The sequence below is a fragment of the Ictidomys tridecemlineatus genome, chromosome 10, assembly GCF_052094955.1.
Source record: "Ictidomys tridecemlineatus isolate mIctTri1 chromosome 10, mIctTri1.hap1, whole genome shotgun sequence".
Taxonomy (NCBI): Eukaryota; Metazoa; Chordata; class Mammalia; order Rodentia; family Sciuridae; genus Ictidomys; species Ictidomys tridecemlineatus.
In genome coordinates this window covers 135,849,354-135,870,777 of record NC_135486.1, presented here as the reverse complement: position 1 = coordinate 135,870,777, position 21,424 = coordinate 135,849,354, and the positions used below count along the sequence as shown (strand labels likewise).

Below are 21,424 nucleotides of genomic sequence, written 5' to 3'. Positions count from 1 at the left end.
GCCCCAGCCCACAGTGACCACAGAAGCAAGGCAGCCCAGGAAGCCGAAGGCAGAACACATGTCTCAGGAAGGTGGTGGTATCATCTCACCTGTCCCCAGGCCAATGGGGGGCTTGGTAAGCGATGTGACAGCCACAAGACTGGGCTTGCAACCCTGTTCACCACTACCCACAGGTCAGCTCTGTCCCTCAGGGTGTCGCTCCCATGGGTTAATTCATACTGCCGTTAATGGGAAGATGGTGCCTGCTACAGAGGCTTTCTAGTTGTAGTAGTAATATCACTGTGGAAACTTCCTGAAGTATAAAGAACAACCCACTCATAACTCTGCTCTTTACCAAAGATCTTATGAGTACCCTGGGATAAGTTCTAAGGTTTCTTGTTGTTGCCCCAGCTCGGAACTGATAGAAAAGACTCAGAGACACCAGGGCCAGGCGTGTGATGTGAAGGCAGCTGGCTGGCAGTCAAGGTTGGCCTTACACTTGGCACTGGAACATCAAAATTCTCCTTTCACAGTGTGTTCAGAACCACAAGTAAAACCACTTAAGATCTTCAAGTGCTTCCTCCCACAACAGGGAACTAATTTGCTTGCCCACCTCCACCTCCCACATCTATGGACTGGGCAATGAGGGCAGGGAAGGGACAGACAGGAACAGGCCAAGCCTGGGACCCCCTCCTCTAGAATGTGATCATATCTGTCTTCCTTTTCCTCCCCTCTACAGCTGGTATGTGGACACTGGTTGTCTCCCCTCCCAGCTGCCCTCTTCTGTGTTCTCCCCCACAGCCAGACCCTCCTCTGCAGGTGTTCCAGGGGCATCTTAGGTGATTCCCTTCTCTTGTTTATAAAGGATGTTCCTCAGCCAAGTGGACAAAGTTCATTTTGTTTCAAAGTATTCCTTTTAAGTCTACATCAACACATCTTTTTTTTTTTTTTAAAACCAAGGATAAACTCAGAGGCACTGGACCACTGAGCTATATCCCCAGCCCTATTTTGTATTTTATTTAAAAATGGTCTAACTGGGCTGGGGTTGTAGCTCAGAAGCAGAGCGCTTGCCTAGCATGCATGAGGCATTGGGCTCAATCCTCAGTACCACATAAAAAAAAAATAAATAAATAAAGGCATTCTGTCCATATATAACCACAAAAAAAAATTAAAAAATAAAGATGGTCTCACTGAATTTTGTTTAGTGCCTCGCTTTTGCTGAGTTGGCTTTGAACTTGTGAGATCCTCCTGCCTCAGTCTTCCAAGCCACTGGGATCACAGGCATGCACCACCATTGAAGGTTTTTTTTTTTTTTTTTTTTTTTTAAGAGAGAGGGAGAGAGAGAATTTTTTTTAATATTTATATTTTAGTTTTCGGCAGACACAACAGCTTTGTTTGTATGTGGTGCTGAGGATCGAACCTGGGCCGCACGCATGCCAGGCGAGCATACTACCACTTGAGCCACATCCCCAGCCCACTTTGAAGGGTTTTGATTGATTCATGGAAAGCCTGAACAAATGTCAAGGAAATTAATTAAATCTAAGCCTTTACTGGCAAACTCCAGCTCCCCCAAAGGCATTCACATCCAAAAGGACTCTTTCATGAAAAGAGGGTGCCAAGTTCTCAGAAGCAAGGCCCCCAGTGCTATGCCTGTGAAGCAGGCCAGAGACCTACATGCAGAAGACCCTTACCATAATTAAGCAGAAACATCCACCATATTTGTGGCATGTTAAGTTCCTCTTAGCCTGTCAGAAAGCTTTTTATCAGCAAAAACTTGTGCAGAGGGCATTGTGGTTGGTAGTCTCCTCTTTTTGTAAATGCCAGGTTTGTAGAAAAAGAAAGAAACTTGTGAAACCTCTGTCTGGTCTCAAGGATGGAACAAACAGCACTTATCATATGAACCTCCCAAGTCCTCCACCAGTGGGTATAAAGTTCAAAGAATTTCTAGACTCATTGCTCAGAGAAAGAATTTTTAGGAAATAGCCCCCTCTGAACCCTGCAGTCAATAAACCTGCTTCCTGAAAATTCCTCAGGTTCCAGCCTCTTCTGTCCCACATCACCTGCCCCTTCCTTCCTCAGTGTCTCTTTAGGCTAGCTCTGAGTAGAGGCCTCCAGAGGTCCCTCTTCTGGTCCTACCTCCACCCCACCCTGTTCCAACACTGACCCTCACGCTCACACCACAATCTACCCTAGTAGGGCAGCATATTTTCTGCAGGCTTCCTGATTCCCTTCCTGTCCCTGCAGGGCAGGGGCCCCAAGGAGCCGGAGGCCCAAGGGTCCAGTTCTGGTCCCAGGGCTGGGGGACACCCACCACCGTGGGCCAGGAAGAGGATGGACGTGGACTTGACCCCGAGAGCCTGGCCTGGCCGTGGCAGCAGCTCTGTAGAACTGAGGCAAGCACTGGGGCCCTGGTTTGGGAGCGGGGAGGTAGCCCAAGCCCAATGTCTCAGAGGTTCTGCTATTTGTGCAGCCTGCCTAGGACTCCCTGAACTTATAGTGGCCTGCTGGGCCATGAGGGCTATCTACTGCTGACTCAGTGGCCACCCACTGTCCCCTCTAAGCTCTGGGGCTAACTGGGCTGGGAGGGGCTACAAGGAAGCTTCCAGTGCCAGCACTATTGGACCTGGGGCTATCCTGGCAGTTTATGGGTGAGTAGAACACCCACTGACAGGACCCACTGGGGCTGGTGTTGGACTAGCAGTGCACCTTGAGGCATAGTGATGGACCAAGGAATGAACCTTGGCAGACTGGGACACTCCAGTAGCCCCTGTTGATGCCACTCCCTTCCTATAGCAACCCTGGGCATCCAGCACTATGCTGAGTCCTCAGACAGTCAGGTAACAGGGGCTAGGCCTGCAATGTCTCTGCATATGCTCACCCCAGGCAGGTGCCACAGGTGGGCAGCAGGGTGGGATGTGGGTTGGTGACTCAAGAGCCCCAAGCCAGGATTTCTGTGCTTGCCTAGAAGCTAACTATGAAGGATAAGGGGCTGGGTATCAAGGATGAACAATATCCAATAGATATGATAGTGGCATTGGGAGAGCATCATGGTGGAAGCATTGAGGTGAGCAAGTGACTAGATACACTGAGGAGAGGGTGGTAGGTGGGACATAACATCAGGAATGGTCCTGAAATGGTGTGGGCTCCTGGGAGTGCTCAGAGTTTTAAAGCAGAGTGTAGGCCAGGTGATGGCTGTCAGCTAAGGTGTGGGTTGGATGGTGAGCTGTGAGCCTTGGATGTGCAGAAGTGAGCCTGAACTGCTTGAGGTTTTATGGCTGTGTAATGAGGGCCCCTGTGAGGTACCAGGCAGACATAGCTCTGTGAAGCACAGCGTCCTGGCTGTCATAGGGTGGCAGACAAAGGACAGCAATTGCTAGGGCCTACCTCCTTTCCTTGGAAAAGTGGCTGATGGAGGGCTAAGGACTGGGCAGGGCCCCAGGATTGGTAGAGGTGCTGGTTCTGTCTGGTAGTGGAGAGCTGGTGCAGGGGCTGTTGCCAGGTATGGCTGCACATTCCCTTGCCCGCTGTTGAGTGCTTATAGCTGTGGGCCTTCTGTCATGCATCCAGTGGTGGTGGGCAACATGGAGTTGGCCTGTTGAGCTTGGGGGCTCAGACCTGAGCCCTCAGCAAAAGATGTCATGGAGATGGGGGTGGCAGAGGACAGGACACACAGAAGCCCTCCTTCTCAGGCTAGCCTGGACTAGTGGGACCCTTGGGCAGCAGTGGGAAGGAGAGCCCTTGTCTGAATTTGGATGGTACCTGGGAGAAATTAAGGCAAAGCTCAGCGCAGGCTCCCTGAGGCTGCAGTCCTTGAGACCCTCCCAAACGCACTGTTTTGGAACAGCAGTGGCCAACCCTAGCCCACAGCTCTGGAGATTTTACCTCCTGTCCAAGTGGCAGCCATCATTTATTGTGTGTCCTCATCCTAAGTCCCTACTGCCTAGGGCAGAGCCACAGTCGACCTTCTGGAGGTTCTGGACAGCAGTGGGTATTAAGAAAGGGAAAATAGGGGCTGGGCTTATGGCTCAGTGGTAGCACACTTGTCTGGCGTGTGTGAGGCACTGGGTTCGATCCTCAGCACCACATAAAAATAAATAAGATTATACAATAAAAAAATTAAAAGAAAAGGAAAATAAAGGAGCTGGACAGCCACCAGGAGCTCATATCCTGATCAGCCCTGCCCTGTCCACGACAGCCCAACCCCCAGGACATCTGCTTTCATAGGCATCTCGCATGCCTTGGGCAGGCGGTGATGGTTCCTGACTTAAGAGCCTCCTGTCCAGGGCTGGCCAGGCAGGCATCCAGCTTCCAGTTCTTCCTGCTTCAGCTCCCTCGCCGAGGGGACTGGAGGCCGGCTGGGCGCGGGCCGGACTCGGGAGCCCTGAATTGGTAGACACCCAGGGCCGCCTTCGATGGTGTGAGTGGTAGAAAAGCTCTGCGACCCGGCATGCTCACTGCGGTGCTCACATCGGGCCGGCCTTCCGCTCAGCGCAGGCTCCCTGAGGCTGCAGTCCTTGAGACCCTCCCAAACGCACTGCCGAGTCCTGGGGTCTGCAGTTAACCCGGACAGGCCCAAGGCCCGCCTCCTCCTCTGCGCCTGCGGCCCCTCCCCAGCGCGAGGTCCCGCCCTGACCACGCCCCACCACCAGCCCCGCCCCCGCACTTCCGGGCGGCGCCGGCGGGGGCGCTCGGCCTGGGCTTCGGCGCTCTGGGCTCCGACTCCGGCTCCGGCCCCGGCCCCGGGAAGCGATCGCGGCCGCCACCGCCGTCGCCGCCGCAGGAGCCTGCGGGAGTCGGGCGGGAGCCGCGTCCCTGCGGAGCGGGCCTGTGAGAGCGGGCGGCCGGGCCTCGGCGGCGTCCGCGGCCTGCCCGCGCCCGCCTCCGGGCCTCCGGCGGCCAAGCCACCGCAGCCGAGATGGGGTCCGCCGCGGGCCGCGCCCCCGCCGGGGCTCGCCCGCCGCGCCGCCGCTGAGCGCATGGGCCGCGCTGCTCCGGGAGCCGGGCCGGAGGCCGCGCCGCCACAGCCGCCGCGCGCCGGTGAGTAGCGCGGGGCCGGCGGGCGCGCTCCTGCGGCGGGAGGGCCTGCCTCCCGCGCCGCCGGTGTAGGCCGCGCTAGGCCGGCGGGCGCGGACCCGGAAGAGGGGTCCGCGGCGTGCGCGCGGGAGGCGTGCAGGGGCCGGGAGTGTGCGGGTAGGCGACCAGGTGTGCGGGCCATGGGGGTCCGAGGGCGTGTGGGGCGGAGAGTGCGGAGAGGCGTGCAGGTGTGGGGCTGCGGGACGTGCAGGACTGGGAGTGTGCCGGACAAAGTGGGTTCCAGGAGGCGTGCAGGAGTGCTGGCTGTGCAGCCTGGAGGGTGTGCGGAACCCCGAGTTTTCCGGGAGGCATGCAAGAATGCAGGGCGTGGGGGCGGATAGGCTTTCAGGAGTGCGGACTGCGCAGCCCCAAAGGTGTGCGGGGCATGGAGCGTGAAGGGAGGCTTGCGGGATTGTTGGCTGTGCGGATTGCGAGGGGTTGCTAAGCTGGGAGTGTGAGGAAACGTGCAGGAGCGTGGGCTGTGCAGGCCCAGGGTGGGCGGGGCGGGGAGTGTGTTGGGAGGCTTTCAGAAGTGAAGCCTCTGCAGCCTGAGGGAGTGGGGGCGGAAGTGGGAGATTGAGGGGGTGCTAGGAGGACTGCTTGGTGTTCTAGGAAGGGCCTTGACCTTGGGTTGTGTGAACAGGAAAGGGAAATGGTCTCTACAGGTGGACATGTGGTTGACATACTGTGGGATGTCTCCTGTGGTCCCTGGGCCTGGTCCTTGTTTAGGGTGTCTGAGATTCCAAGTAGCTACTGAGGCCAGGGTGTGCGTGGTCCTCCCTCCCCTCACCCTGCCTCCTCCCCCATAAGTAGGAATGGTGCCGCGACCACCACAGGAGGGCACTCTGTGGGTTCAGCCTGTGGTTTGGCTTGTTTCAAAAACCAGTTGTTCTGGAGACCATACCCTTTCAGGTTGGGGGCCAAAATACAGATCTCTGTCTTGGGGTTAAATCTTAGATTCTGTCTTGACCACAGAATTTGAATTCAGCCTTCCTCTGGCCCCCACCCCCGCATGAAACCAGAGCTGCACACTTTCAGATTGGCATGAGGACAGTAAGGAAAAGACACATCAATCCTCTGGGGACTTTTCTCAGCCCATCTCCAAGAGGGATTGTCTCTGTACTGTGAAACCTTCTTTTTGCTCATATGCATGTTCCTTGGATCCACAGTCCCTGTTTTAGAAAATATACGCAGCTGGACTCCTGTTTGCCCCAGAGAGCCAGCACCAGCTGGTTTCAGTTTTAGGAAGTCCCATTCAGGAACAAGTAAGTGTGCGAAGCACATAAAACATGATGTTTTGTTTTGTTTTGAAGTGGGGATTGAGCCCAGGGGCACTTAACCACTGAGCTACATCCCCAGCCCTTTTTATATTTTGAGTCAGGTTCTCATTAAGTTGCTTAGAGCCTCTCTAAGTTGCTCAGGCTGGCTTTGAACTCATGATCCTTCTGCCTCCTTAACCACTAGGATTACAGGCATGTGCCACTGCACCTGGCAGCACAGTATTTTTGTTTGATTTGCAGCATGTGTTTACTTGTCTTTGATTTCTTGCTTCAGAGAAGCTGAGTGAACTTTTTTGGGCTGCACTGGTCATTCAGAATTTAGATGATGGGGAAGGGTATAACATGGGAAACAGTAGCCCTGACCCATAAGAGTGTCATCAATAGATGGTTACTTTCACACTTCATATAAATCAATGTTTGGAAGTTATGTTTGTGTAAAATAAACACATACACAAGCCTATAGCATCAAGTTTGCTGACATGGTACCCAGAAGTGTGTGCCTTGGTGTTGCCCAAGGGAATTTTGAATTTTAAATACCATATCAGACTTTACGTTCCCTTTATGGAATCACTTTATTGATGGTGGTTACAGGCTATGGGCCAGATTTGGTGCTCGTGGGCATTGCCTCGCCTGAATTAATGTAACTGCCTTATGTGTGGTATGTATGTGTGTGTTCCCTAAATTCTAGGTATGCTTCCCTGGGGGAGCTTGGAGGTTTGGGGATTTGGAATGTTTCAGCATCAGTGATATGTGGAGGTGTTGGTGTGCTTCTAGGGACCTGGAAGTTCTTTTTTCAGTTGATGACCAAAGAGACTTGAGTTATAAGACATATTTCCTCTGGGCTCTGAAAAGCAGTTTAAAATGGTTAGGAGAGACTGGGTTTACACAGTAAAATGTGAGTTTTGAAGGGAAGCTGCAATTCTGTAATGAAGGACTGTGTCTTGAATTTGCTGCCTCCTCTATTGCACAAGAATAGCTCAGCATCTGAAAAAAAGCTGTGTCTAGGACAAGCATCTTCTCTTCAGTGCCAATCAGTTGAATATTTGTAGGTACGCTTTGTTGTGAGACTGTTGTGTTAGGTGCCAAGAGTCCTGCTGTAGTCACTCATAGGGAGGCCTGAACGCTTTGGAGACAGCAACAGTAGCCAGCCTCACATTACAAACTACTGCTCTTTAGTTCCCAGTAACTTATTTTTTTTCTCAGGGCTTGTGAGCTGACTGCTGCGTATCTGGAAGGGTGGTCAGGGATGCAGGCCCTCTTTCCTCTAGTGGCAACCTAGACAAGAGGAAGCTAGACATCATGAGATGATGTGGAGCTGTAGACACCCAGGGTGCTCACTCTGAAATGATGGGGCTCAGAGAAAGTGAGCTGAAAGGGGGGTTCTGTGAGCAGCACAGGATCTTGATCTGAAGGAACAAACAGGCTGGCCCTGCTGAGACTGAGATGACAGTCTTCTAAGAAGTCTGTAGCTGTGATGATGTTGGGCACATATTGGTGACCCTCCTTTTTTGTGTGTGTGACTTGTCCCTCTGGCTTTCAGTAGTGGTTGGCAGGTGAAGAGTATGCAGTGAGAATGTAGGTGTGGGGGTAGATTTCATGGAGGCTAGGGCCCAGCAGTGTGCAGTGGTAGCCAGGGAGAGCCCCCTTGAGTTGGTTCTAGGGGGGCTGACTTTGTGCGCTCTGGCTTGTTCAGTGCTCCAGGTGTTTGTCCTGATGTATAGTCCCCTCTCCAATATGCTTGGCTAGGATCCTTACATTCTGTGTTAAAAGGATGTAAGGGCTGTGTTAAGAGGCACAGCCAGGGCTCTTGGGCTGCAGGTCTTGCTCGGGGGCAGTCTCCTGCATACTTTCCATCTACTAGTGGCAGCAGTAGTAGTAATAAACACCAGTTTGTATGTATGAATACTGTTTTCTTTTTCTCAGGAACTAGGGATGGAACCAGGGGCCCTCTACTACTGAGCTATACTCTCAGCCCTTTTATTTTTAACTTTGAGACTGGATCTCCCTAAATTACCCAGGCTGGCCTTGAACTTTCAGTCTTCTTGCCTCAACCTTCTGAGTAGCTGGGATTACAGGCCTGTGTCATCATGCCTAGCAGAATAACCTCTAAGAGGATGTGTGGTTTGGTTTTTTCAGCTTAGGGAGTTAAATCAAATGAGCTATATGCTTCTTTAGCCAAAAAGCATACTTGTATTTAGATTTAATTTGTTCTGTACTTTTTCTGTCCCTTAATGTCCCCATCCACCATTTGTTTTCAGAAGGACATTTTCCTCATAATACAGGTACTCACAGTTTAGTGTAATTCTGCATTTCTGAGGTTGCCTGCATTGATGACTTCTGAATGCCTACTTGCTGTGTCCTTGTATCACCAATCCCACTGTATTGAAGGCAACCTGTGGCCAGCTGCTCTTTGAGGTGTGTGTAGAGTAGGAGAAATACCTGGCTGGGTGCTTGCATCTATTGCAGGCATATCAAATATGAAGTGATGCAATAGCAGAGAGCAACAGAGGCTGTGGGACTTGGAAGATGCACTCCTGCTATAGATCTATAGTGTGCTTCTCCCATTTCTGAGTGTTGACAACTGGGCAGGTGAGGTGATTATTTTTGTGTGTGAGCCCCTGGTTCCAGGGGTCAGGGTTGAGAGTACCTTTCCTTTCTCTAGCCCTCCTGGTCATTCAGCTCTTGAGCCAGAATGGTTGGTCCTCAGACCCCTGGTCTCATGGAAGGACACTTTAGGGGAGAGGTATCCTCTGTGTTCTGGACATCCACTTAGTGTGAGAGGCCTTCCTGTATTTTAAGCTCTCACAAGTCATATATGATATAGAGCATACTGTGTGGCCAAAATATGTCTCTGCTGGAAATGGAACTGGCTTTCTGCTTTGAGTGAGAGTGGGAGGGCGGTGCCGCTAGCTTCGTCTCAGAGAACCTCTGATAGTGTCCCAAGGGCCACCTTCCTAACCCTTGTCCTCTTGATGGTTTCAACAGGACAGATTGCCTCCCCTTGGAGCCGTAAGTACTGATGTATTAGGGTGCAGCGCTCGTTGTTCATTGACGCAGAGTCCCAGAATGAGTGTCCAGGAGCAGGGTTTCCCCTTGGACCTTGGAGCAAGTTTCACTGAAGATGCCCCCCGGCCCCCAGTGCCTGGTGAGGAGGGAGAACTGGTGTCCACAGACCCAAGGCCCATCAGCCACAGTTTCTGCTCTGGGAAAGGTGTCAGCATTAAAGGCGAGACCTCAACAGCCACCCCGAGGCGCTCAGATCTGGATCTGGGGTACGAGCCTGAGGGCAGTGCCTCTCCTACCCCACCATACTTGCGGTGGGCCGAGTCACTGCATTCCTTGCTGGACGACCAGGATGGGATAAGCCTGTTCAGGACTTTCCTGAAGCAGGAGGGCTGTGCTGACCTGCTGGACTTCTGGTTCGCCTGCAGTGGCTTCAGGAAGCTTGAGCCCTGTAATTCAAACGAGGAGAAGAGGTTGAAGCTGGCAAGAGCCATCTACCGAAAGTATATCCTGGATAGTAATGGCATCGTGTCCAGGCAAACCAAGCCAGCCACCAAGAGCTTCATCAAGGACTGTGTCATGAAGCAGCAGATCGATCCTGCCATGTTTGACCAGGCCCAGACGGAGATCCAGTCCACCATGGAGGAGAACACTTACCCGTCCTTTCTCAAGTCCGACATTTACTTGGAATACACAAGGACAGGCTCAGAGAGCCCAAAGGTCTGCAGTGACCAGAGCTCAGGGTCAGGGACAGGGAAGGGCATATCTGGATACCTGCCCACTTTGAATGAAGATGAGGAGTGGAAATGTGACCAGGACGCAGTCGAAGAGGATGATGGCAGAGATGGTGCCCCCCCCAGCAGGCTCACTCAGAAGTTGCTCCTGGAGACAGCCTCCCCGAGGGCCTCAAGTAGACGATACAGCGAGGGCAGAGAGCTCAGGTGAGTCACCAGGTGTCTGTTTTCTGTGCTCACCTCTGAGACCTGGAGAAGGAACAAGGGAAGGGTGTTGGTGATGGGATCTTTTAGCCCAAGCTGAGTATATGGCTGCCGCTTTGGTCATGTCAGGGTTTGATTCCATATTTGTCATGTCTGTGATGTTGAGAATACTTTCTTTGAGAACAGACTGCGCGGCTTGGTGATCATTAGGAATGTGGAAGTTCTCACAAGTCATAATGACATTGGAACTTGATCCTGGAGCAGTTAGACTTGTGTCCTCTTGCACAGAAGTGGAGACACAACTCTCTGGGCTAGGTAAAGGGAGGAGTGGACATTCAAGTGCATCGATGCATGGAGAGTTCCGGTAGCTTTCTATAGTGATCCTGCAGGGTTGTTCCTGGCGACTGAGGCCTGGTGGGGAAGTTTCTGAGTGCTAGGAAACTTGTGGGACTTGTGCTTGGAGTCGAGGATTGGACCCTTTAGCTTGCTAGCTGTGTGGGGGTGTGGTAGGTCAGTGCAAGGCAGTCTGGATGTTTTGTCTGGTGGTCCTCACCAGTTGTGCATGTGCATATAGATGCACATGCAGCTTGGAGGGAGCCACAAAGCTCTCAAGAAGTCTCTACAGCTTTGAAACTGCTTCTTCACTCTTTCCCTACAGTTTGGCTTTCAGGTCGCCGTCTGTTGCATGTGTGAGCAGAATGCTTGCATTTCCTACTCCTTTCCTGAGCTGGTGCCTGGGGGACTTTAAAGATCTGTAAGCATGAGGCTGCCGCCAGGTGCCGTAGTCCTGGTGCAGCTGCTAGACATCAGGACCAGACGGAGAGACTGGCATGTGCTGATTTGCACAGGACTCACCCTTCTGAGGGTTACCTGAGAGTGGGACCTTGTAGTTAAATGGTGGTCAACGTGGATTGACTAATGGTTTTCTTTTTTTTAGTACCAGGGATTGAGCTCAGGAGCATTCAACTTCTGAGCCACATCCCCAGCCCTATTTTGTATTTTATTTAGAGACAGGTTCTCACTGAGTTGCTTAGTGCCTTGCCATTGCTGAGGCTGGCTTTGAACTCACGGTCCTTCTGTCTCAGCCTCTTGAGCTACTAGGATTACAGGCATGCACCACTGCACCTGGCTTAATGGTTTTCTTTTGGCGGGGGCTGGAGATTGAACCCAGGAGCTCTTAACCATTAAGCAACATCCCAGCCTTTTTTTATTTTTTTATTTTGAGGCAGGGTCTCTTTAAGTTGCTGAGACTGGCTCTGAACTTGTGATCATCCTGTCTCAGCCTCCAGAGTGCTGGGATTATAGGCGTGATCACTGCTCCTGGCTGTTTGACTAATCTTTTTGTTCCTTTTTCTTATTGTTGTCAGCCAAATGCTGCTATTAATATTATTTATTTTTTCTTTTTTGGAGGAGAGTACCGACATCGAACTTGGGCACTCTACCACTGAGTCACATTCCCAGTCCTGTTTTATTTAGAGACAGGGTCTCACTGAGTACTTAGTGCCTTCTAATTTGCTGAGGTTGGCTTTGAATTCATGATCTTCCTGCCTCATTTTTCGGAGCCACTGGGATTATAGGCCTGCGTTACTGCACTCCGCCTATTGTTGTTGTTGTTATTATTATTATTATTATTATTATTATTTTTTACAGTGTGGAGGATTGAACCCAGGGCCTCATGTATGCTAGGCAAGTACTCTGCTACTGATTTATACCCCCATTCCTAAATGCTTTTATTTATTAGTAAGTTTTTTTTTTTTTAATTTTTTTTTTAATATTTATTTTTTAGTTCTCGGTGAACACAACATCTTTGTTTGTATGTGGTGCTGAGGATCGAACCCAGGCCGCACGCATGCCAGGCGAGCGCGCTACCACTTGAGCCACATCCCCAGCCCCTATTAGTAAGTTTTTTAAGACAGAATATGCCTTAAAAATATCATGTTAAGCTCAACACAGTGGCCCACATGTATAATTCCAGCTGCCCGGGAGGACTGGGGATGCAGCTCAGTGCTAGAGCACCCCTGTGTTCAATCCCCAGTACAAAAAAGAAAAAAAAAAAACCAAAAAACAAATCCTGTTAAGGCTGGTGTAACTAACAGTTTCTAAAGCATAACCTAAGCCAGGCATGGTGGTGCATACCTATAATCCCAGTAGCTCAGGAGGCTGAGGCAGGAGGATCACAAATTCAAAGTCAGCCTCAGCAAAAGCGAGGTGCTAAGCAACTCAGCGAGACCCTGTCTCTAAATAAAATACAAAATAGGGCTGTGCGTGTGGCTCAATGGCCAAGTGCCCCTCAGTTAAAAACAAAACAAAACAAAACAAAAAACCTAAAAAGTTTACAATAGACTAGAAACTTTGTTAAGATGACACTAAATTTGAGAATTTGAGGCTTAGGCTGCAAGAAAAATATTGAACCCAGGGTGCTTAACCACTCGAGCCACATCCCCAGATCCAAATAAAAAATTTAATATCTTATTTAGAGATAGGGTCTGCTTAAGTTTCTTATGGCCTCGCCATGTTGCTAAGGCGGGGTGTGGTCAGTAATTTGTAATCCTCCTGACTCAGCCTCCTAAGCTGCTGGGATCACACAGACTTGGCCATCACACCCAGCTCAATTCTGATTTCTAATTTTAAAAACAATGGCGTCTACATGTCCTGGGCCAGCCCATCTGAGCACTCTTCAGTTCTTGATCATAGCAGCAGTACTGCTGTTGTTCTTTTTGGTTTGCTCTATTTGTAATATATAGTGTTTGCTGTGAAATGAATAGAGCATGTGGGCTGCTTCTGCTGGGTGGCATTTTAGCACCCTCATGGAGCTGTTGTTGGTAGCAGAGGGGCCTGGAGTTTAGGAGAGTCCCTTCTGCCATGGCACTGTCCCACCCAAGTCTGCCTATGGTACAGTGTTGTGGTTTAAAGTTCTCTGATGTTGGGATCTTATTAGCACTGAGGTGTTTTTGTTCTTTTTGCAGTGCTGGGTGTCTAACCCAGGGCTTGGAGTGTACTAGGCAAGTGCTTGGTCACTGACCACACCCTAGTTCTGGCTCATGTTGATTCTCATTTGGAGGCACACTGCTTGTCCCCCAGGGTTCAGTTAGAAGGCAGGAAGTGGGGAGTGACACCTGGGCTTAGAGAAGGGGTTGGCTGACTACAGCCCTCTCCTTCATGTTCTACTGACCCTGCCCTCCTGATGGTCAGTTTTGCTTTGCTGGCTCCCTTGTGTTGGACATGGCTACACAGTGAACTTGGGCTCTGGGCCTCCTTGTTTATAAGTGCTGCCACAGCATCAAAGGAAGACCCTGCATTTGCCAATGTTGGGGGACACTGGTGCCACTGTGTCTTGTGTGTTCCATGTTCTGAGGGCCTGAGGCTGTGCTATTGGCTTAAACTATGTAGGGCCATCCTGGAAGGAAAGTTGGGTGCCCCCAGATAGCATGGCTGCTTCCCAGGTGGGAGAGGGTGATTCCTCAAGGGAAGATTGAGGCTGAGAGGGAAGCAGCGACCACACACCAGAAGGAGACTCTGAGCTCAGCTTCACTTGCTCATCAGCTGCAGTGTTGAGTTGTGTGAAGGGATGTGTCAAGAGGGCCATCTAGGACAGCTGTACATCAGGGGGCTTAGCTAGGTTCCTATAGTGTGGGCCGCTCTGCTTGGTGTTGTTGGTGGCATCTACTCTGCTGTTCCTGTCCCTATTTGTCTGAGTATGCCAGGTGATATTCACATAGGTGACTTGAGGAAATTCAGATGAGTCTTATACTTAGCTCTCCATCAAAACTAAGAAAATAGGATACTTTTGACCTTTTTCTGTATTTTCTATCCTCCTGTGGCCACCTGGAGCCCCTGGGCCTAGGTGTCGTGGAACTCCTCACTGGTTCCTTCCTTTGCCTCTGTTTCAGCTGGTGTGAATCAACAGGCTTCTGGCTGCTTACTGAATGATTGGCTGTCGGGCCCAAGGACCACAGCACACTAGTTGGCCGGCTTAGGTTTCAGTCCCCTTGTAAGGCTGGCTTGACATACAGGTGCCCAGGGTAGGCCTGGAGCAACCTGGCTGCTGGTGGCAGAGGTTTCTTGGCATTTCAGTTTGCTGCCCTGACTTTCCTGCCAGCTGAGAAGACCCTGAGGGCAGAATCTCCCTGGGAATCTTCTTTTTCTTTTCTTCTCTTTTTCCAGTATTGAGGATTGAACCCAGGGCCTCCTACATGCTAGGTAATCACTCTACCCCATGCTACATCTCCAACTATTTTGTGAATTATATTTTGAGACAAGTTCTTGCTAAGTTACCCAGGCTGTCCTGGAACTTATGTTCCTCCTGCCTCAGCCTCCCAAGTAGACAGGATTACAGGCGTGCGCCACTGTGCCTGACTTCCCTGGATGTTTTCTGTGCCCTACTAGGACTAGCCCACTCCAACTCAGGAGTGGTTTCTATGACCATAGCCAGAGACTGGACCATGGATGCCATTCAGAGCAGGAGCAACTTGATGGTTTGGCTGAGTTCCTGGCACGAAGTGCCTGACCACTCAGAAGACAAGAGTGTCCTTTCAGGTCCAAGACCAGCACTGCTCTCCAGGCCCCTCAGAGTTTGCCTGAATGACTGTGGGATCTTCCTGTTAGTTAATTGACTATTTCTGGTAATGGCTTAAAAGATCAAGAGAAGAAATTGTGAAAAGAGGAAGTGCCCAAAGTATATACAGAGCTTCATTTGGAAGATGGACCCTGGCTTCTGAGTCAAGGGAGTGAAGTGCTCTGGTAAAAAGCATCTGGCTGCTGAAGAGAATGTAGTCTGTTGTTTCCGAATCTGAAGACATGGGATAGGCTGATTTGACTTCTGGCCCCTTCTCTTCAGGGTCATTTGTGACAAAAGGCAGCTCACCTGTGAAGCCTGACCTCTGACCTCCCTACAGCCCTCTACCTTCTACTGTAGGCCTTGTTGCAGGAAGCTGAGAGGAGAGCATGGCCCTGCTGCCGTCGCTGGCATCTTCCAGATGTGTGGCTGGTTCAACGGGTGAACTTCGTCCCTGAATAGGCACCTCCAGAACAGGGTACCGGAGCTACTTCCAAACAGAGCCTTTATATACTACTGTCATGCTCAGAACCAGAGTTGGTGGTGCTTCCCTTGCCTTGGTGGCTGGACAGCTCACAGGTCTTTTAGGACTCAGGCTCCTGCCCAGCACATTGTGGTCAGGAGGTCTGTGACCTGCAAGGTGTGCACTGGTGTGGCTTTCTTTCGGTCTCTCTTGGAATGTGTACTTCCTGTTTGATCCAGGTCTAAAAATAAAATGTTTTTTTGTTTGTGAAAATCCAAGGGAAACTTTAAAAATTATTCCTGAACTAAGTGACTGGAAGAGCCACGTTTCCTGCCAGAACTTTCTGTATGCTTGGAGAATGAGAGGCTCAGTGGCTGAATTTAGGGCCTGCTTGACTTCTGTGGAGGTGTCCTGCCTATGGTGTGACTATACCTCTCTGCATTTTTCTGTGAAATGGGGATAATGAAGTAAGGACCTGCCGATTGAGGGTGTCATGTTCTACCTTGAGGTAGTGCCTGGGCAGAGCCTGCACCCCTAAACCTGCACCCAGCAGCTGCTCATGGGCTTCAGCTATGGCTGAGTAGCAACCTCAGCATCCTCTGGATGCAGACAGTGTTGGAAAGAGTGAAATTCTCATCTGGGTTACAGATGGTTACAATTGTGTTGGTGAATACACACTCAGATTACAGTAACCAGATTTCCTTAGGTGAGGTATATCAATTCCCCACCCCAACTTGTTCCTCTTCTAAACTCTCTAAGCTTGAAAGTGGCACCACCAATATCAGATCAGCCTAAGCCATCTTGATTTTTTTTACTTACTTGCCCTCATCCAGGTCAGCAGTAGGCCCTGGTGGATTGCCATCAATAGCACCATCTCCTCTTGCCTCCCACTGCCTCCAACTGGATTGTTGTAGGAAGCTCCTGATGAGTCTTCCCTGCATCCTCAGAGAGGTCTTTATAGGTGCTGTCCCTTCTTCCAGGGCTGCAGAGCCTTCCCACGCACCAGGAATGAGACCTGAGGTCCTTGGGTTGGCCCACTATGCTTGCATTCATGGACATCCTTCTGTGGGCAGTACTCTAAAAGTGCCCATTCTCTGCTCTGGTTGGTCTGACATGTTGCCAGTGTCCATGAAGTGCGTGGTCAGGGGTCAGACTGCACAAGTCCCAAACGGAGAAGCCCTTTGAGAGTGTCAGTTGCAGTCCTGAGCTTCAGGATGTATCTCTGCTTTGGTGTGTTTCTGAACAGGCTCCACCCCTGGCTCTAAATGTTTCCTTTTAATACGATCTTAGCTCTTTTTAAAACTAACCTTACTTTTTATTGGAAAACATGGACATAAAGAAAAATTAAAATAACCCTAAAGGGTTGATAGCTGCATTTAGTTATCCCCAGCCTCTGCCTTTCCAAGGAGGCCACTTCTCTTGTTTCTCACCCTGTGGTATTAGTCTGTCTGGAATACCATTTAAAAAACAAAACAAAACAAAACACCCGGCATTGGTTGATTACACAGTCAGAGCTGGAGTTTGAAATCAGAGCATGGGAGGTGGGTATCTTTCTGAGCCCTGCCCACCCCCCCCCCCCAGCATGTATACCTTGCAAGTGTGCTCACTCCCTGTGGGTCACAGGCTTTGTCCTTATCCCACAGGCAGCCCCATGAGGGGGCTTCAGCTCATGAACTGGGTGCGCTTGGTTTCTGGCAGAGTCCTGTGCTTGTGTTGCTATTTTTGGGTTCTCATGATGTTTTCTTTGTCTTTTTCTTTTTTTGTAGCACTGGGTATTGCACCCAGAATATTCTATCACTGAGCTACACCCCCAGCCCTTTTGTTTTTATTGTTGCTTTTTTTACAATTTTTTAAAAGATGTTGATAGACCTTTATTTTGTTAATTTATTTATATGCAGTGCTGAGAATCAAACTCAGTACCTCATACATGCTAGGCAAGCGCTCTGCCACTGAGCCACAACCCCAGCCTACCTTTATTGTTCCTTTTGAGATAGGGTCTTTCTATGTTACCCAGGTTGTCCTAAAACTTGGGATCCTCCTGCCTAGGCCTCTTCAGTTTTCAGGATTACAGGCATCGTTACCACACCTGGCTGATGTGATTTTTTAAATGATTTTAGGGTTGCTTTTTGCATAGGGTAGTATTGTCTTGGTTTCTGTCTTCCTGGCTGATGATGTGACCTGTGATGCCCTTGGTTGCCTGCTTTCTATAGATCTGAAGGCCCAGTGAAGGGTGAGTGTGCAGGGCCTTCTGGCTGGTGAGTCTGTAATGTTGGGGTTGCCTGCCGGCTTTTGCACTTGGGGTTTAGCAAATAGTTCTGTTACAAGTGTGTACCACTGCACTGCACGGAGGGCTCTTCTTCATTAGAAGATCACTTTGGGGCGCCTTGAGCACCCTTGCGGCCCCTTGTGAGTTGAAACCCTGCCCTTCTTAAGAACACTCTGTTCTGTGCAGTGGGCTTCCAGCATCATCAGCACAGATGAAGCACTGGTGTGTTAAAGTGAATTGGGGCTTGCTTCTCCCCCTTGGGGTCTTCTTATTGGGTCTTCTTGAGGAGTTCTTCATCTTAGAAGACTTGGTCCCTTTTTATGGTAGCAGACTGTTAAGAGTGTTGTGGAAAATGAAAGCAGACCAAGGGAAAGTGGCAGGTGTGGGCTCCAGAGAGATTGAGTCTGAGCAGACAGGAAAGATTATACTATGTGGCACTGTGCAGCTGGCTGTGTGACAAGGCTTCTCTAGGTCAGGAGACTGGTGAATCAAACAAACAGAAACCCTTCATTCATGGAGCTGGGTGCTGATGGAGAGATGCCTGGTGGAGATGAGTAGAGTGCCCAGTGTCTCAGGGGACAAGTACTTTGGAAAACACTAGGTAAGACAGCAGAGTAGGAAGGGCTGAAGTTTTTTTGTTTGGTTTGGTTACTTGGGATTGAATCCAGGGGTGCTTAACCACTGAGCCACATCCCCAGCCCTTTTCTACATTTTATTTAGAGATGGGGTCTCGCCGAGTTGCTGAGGCTGGCTTTGAACTTGTGGTCCTCCTGCCTCAGCCTCCTGAGCCGCTGGAATTACAGGCGTGTGCCACTGCGCCCAGCTTCTCCCAGCTTTCTTGACTGGCTGCTGTCATCATTGTGGCCATGGAAGCCATGCACTGTGGACCCCCATCTTCAGTCGCTGGCTGGCGAGCGGGTGAGGAGTCATGGGAATATTGCATGGGACGTGATGTCGTGATGCCTGGGGGGGGTCAAGTGACTTCCTGTCTGCCCTCGCCAGGGTCTTGGAGGGGGGGGCCTATGGAATCCATGGGCCCATCAAGGGTTGGCACTTCAAGGTAATGGTGGCAGAGACATGCCTTCGAGATCCTCATAATGGGTGAGCATCAGAGGGATGCATGAAGGCCACTCATGAATTGTCCTCATATCTTGGTTCTTGGACATTCCCTTCCTTTGGAGTGTGAGGCTCATGGTGCTATGTGGAGTATATTGAAAACTTTGGGGATTAAACATTTTGCTGGTGAACAAAAAGATTTGCAAATAAAAGCAGTCCAGGCCATTTTTGTCTTGTTTCTGTTCTTATGTGTGGCAACTGTGGTCAGCCTTCTGTGGCTCACAGGGACATTGGATGGGTCCTTGTGGGCTGTTACCACAGATTCACTTGGGTGAAGTGAGGCTCCTTTAAAACATCCTGCTAAAACAGTGTGGAAAAGACCCTGGGCAGCAAGGCGGGTGATATGCTTGGAAGCAGAGCACTCAGCTTCTGCAGGCTCTCCATTCATGGAGGAGGCTTCTTTTACTCAGCTGAGTCTGAAAATCACCCAGGTGTGGGGTTGGGACATGAGTCGAGTGAACCTGATGTGGGGTTTCTGGTTCCTGAGTTACTTCAAGAGAACAGATCAGGGGCTGGGGATGTGGCTCAAGCGGTAGCGCGCTTGCCTGGCATGTGCTGGGCACTGGGTTCAATCCTCAACACCACATAAAAACAAAAAAAATAAAGATGTTGTGTCCACCGAAAATTAAAAAATAGATATTAAAAAATTCTCTCTCTCTCTCTCTCTCTCAAAATAAAAGTCATGATTTAAAAAAGTGGGGGGCTTAAAAAAAAAAAGAACAGATTAGATATTTTATGGATAGACTTTTGACCTTAACCAGGCTTATAAGTATGAAGATTTTTAAGGTTTTTAGTAAGCCATGCTTTTTAAAAATCATTGTTCTGGTCTTGTAGCTTCAGCTGAGACCTGGCCTCCTTCAGGTGAGTTCTTCGAGGCCCTGAGGACTGGTTTTGGGTGACATACGCAGACCTCTTTTACAAAGGCTCAGTAAGTCCCCTGCACCTGTCAGAGTGCCATACTCAGTGTGACTGTGGCTGAAGGGTACCCACATGGCTTTGGAACCAGTGGTTCCCCCAGTGTTTGCACAGTTCAAGGCTCGAGGGAGGAGCTGACACTTAATGTAAAAAATTTTCTTTCCCCTCCTTTCAACCTTATCACTCTTCATCAGATTTGAGTGCCCCTAAAACCAGTTATGAAACCCATCTGTGTAGATCCAGGCCCTGAAGGGCTTGTGCTTACTCTGGGGACTCAGGCAGCCAGCCCTGCAAACCTGGCTCCTATGCTGTTTAAGGGTTCAGGAGCTGAGGAAAGCAGCCTGTAACTTCAACAGCCCTGACTAGTTGGTCCCTGAATCATCTCCTGTGGGGCTTTGTCATTTTAAAGGACTCTTTTTTTACATATTTGAGTTCCTCTTTCCAGTGACTGCTCTGCAGCTGTACCATACAGAGCACATTGTTGTTGCAGGCAGGTAGGAGACACATTTATTGTGGAAACGAGAAAATGTAGGTGAGCGGGCAGTGGATGACACTGCTCAGCCTGGCCCCTCTAGATTCTTCTCAGCATATATACAGCCTTCAGTTTCTCCTCAAGAATAGGATCCTGGGGGCTGGGGATGTAGCTCAAGCGGTAGCGCGCTTGCCTAGCATGCTCGGGGCTCTGGGTTTGATCCTCAGCACCACATAAAAATAAAATAAAGATATTGTGTCCACTGGAAACTAAAAAAAATAAATATTAAAAAATTCTAAAAAAAAGAAAGAATAGGATCCTGGGGCTAGGGATGTGGCTCAGTGGTAGTGTACTTGCCAGGTATGTGTGAGGCATTGGGTTTGAATCTCAGCACTGCATGTAAATAAAAAAATAACGGTCTTTCAATGACTAAAAAATAAATAAATTAAAAAAATAGGATCCTAATCCACATTATCTACTACTCGTACAAAAATTTTTTATTTCTATTTTTTGGCAATAAAATCTATCACAACCGCTATTTAATGGTTATTTTTAAAAATATATTTATTTTTTAGTTTTAAATATTTATTTTTATGTGGTGCTGAGGATCGAACCCAGGGCCTCGAATGTGGCAGAAGAAAGCTCTACCACTGAGCCACAATCCCAGCCCCTAATGGTTATTTTTTTTATTATTATTATTATTTTGGGGGGAGGATATCAGGGATTGCATCCAGCAGTGCTTTACCACTGAGCCCCAATCACCAGTCCTTTTTATGTTTTGAAACAGGGTCTCATTAAGTTACTTAGGGCCTCACTAAGTTGGTGAGGCTGCTGGAAACTTGTCATCCTCCTGCCTTAGTTTCCCAAGCCACTGGGATTATAGGAGTGTGCCATGCACCTGGTTCGAATGGTTATTTTAAATACCCACAGGTTGAGTAGCACCGAGTGTAGAACTGGGCCAGAGAGCAGATGCAGACGTGCCCTGCTGCTGCCACCTCCTCTGTGGAGCTTGGTGGTGGCGTGGCGGTCGTGCTCCAGCTGTGCAGTGTCTCTCCGGAGTACCAGCCTTCAGGCTTCATGGACTTGCTGTTCCAGAGCCTTGGATTTGTTAAAGCATTTGAATCAGTTAACTGTGACACAGAACCTTTACCACTGTGTCCACCTTCCAACCGATGTGTGGGACACAGAGTCAAGGAAAGTGTGGTTGCCAGTTTGTGTCCAGGCTCTCACTGTATGTGGGACCCTCAACCCTGGGCTGGGCGTGCTGTTCACTAGGATGATCAGGGCCTGGAGTGATGACTCTCCCAGTCTGTAATTGTAGGTGGTGTTGTGTTGGATAGGAGGCCAGGGTTCTCCAAGGTGGC

At 49.8% G+C, this 21,424-nt stretch overlaps 1 protein-coding gene across 4 annotated transcripts in view; it reads left to right on the top strand.

Moving 5' to 3' along the window:
• Nucleotides 1-4,629: 4,629 nt before the first annotated feature.
• The window catches only part of Axin1 (axin 1), a 38,564-nt gene continuing 21,769 nt past the window's right edge, over nt 4,630-21,424 (top strand). For 2 of the 4 annotated variants that reach the window (XM_078024365.1, XM_078024364.1), the window contains exons 1-2: nt 4,630-5,016; nt 9,318-10,276. In XM_078024365.1, coding sequence (XP_077880491.1) covers nt 9,399-10,276 — 878 coding nt within the window. In that variant the 5' untranslated portion in view covers nt 4,630-5,016; nt 9,318-9,398. The remainder of the gene's footprint in view (nt 5,017-9,317; nt 10,277-21,424) is intronic. The other 2 variants (XM_078024366.1, XM_078024367.1) reach the window with 1 other exon arrangement.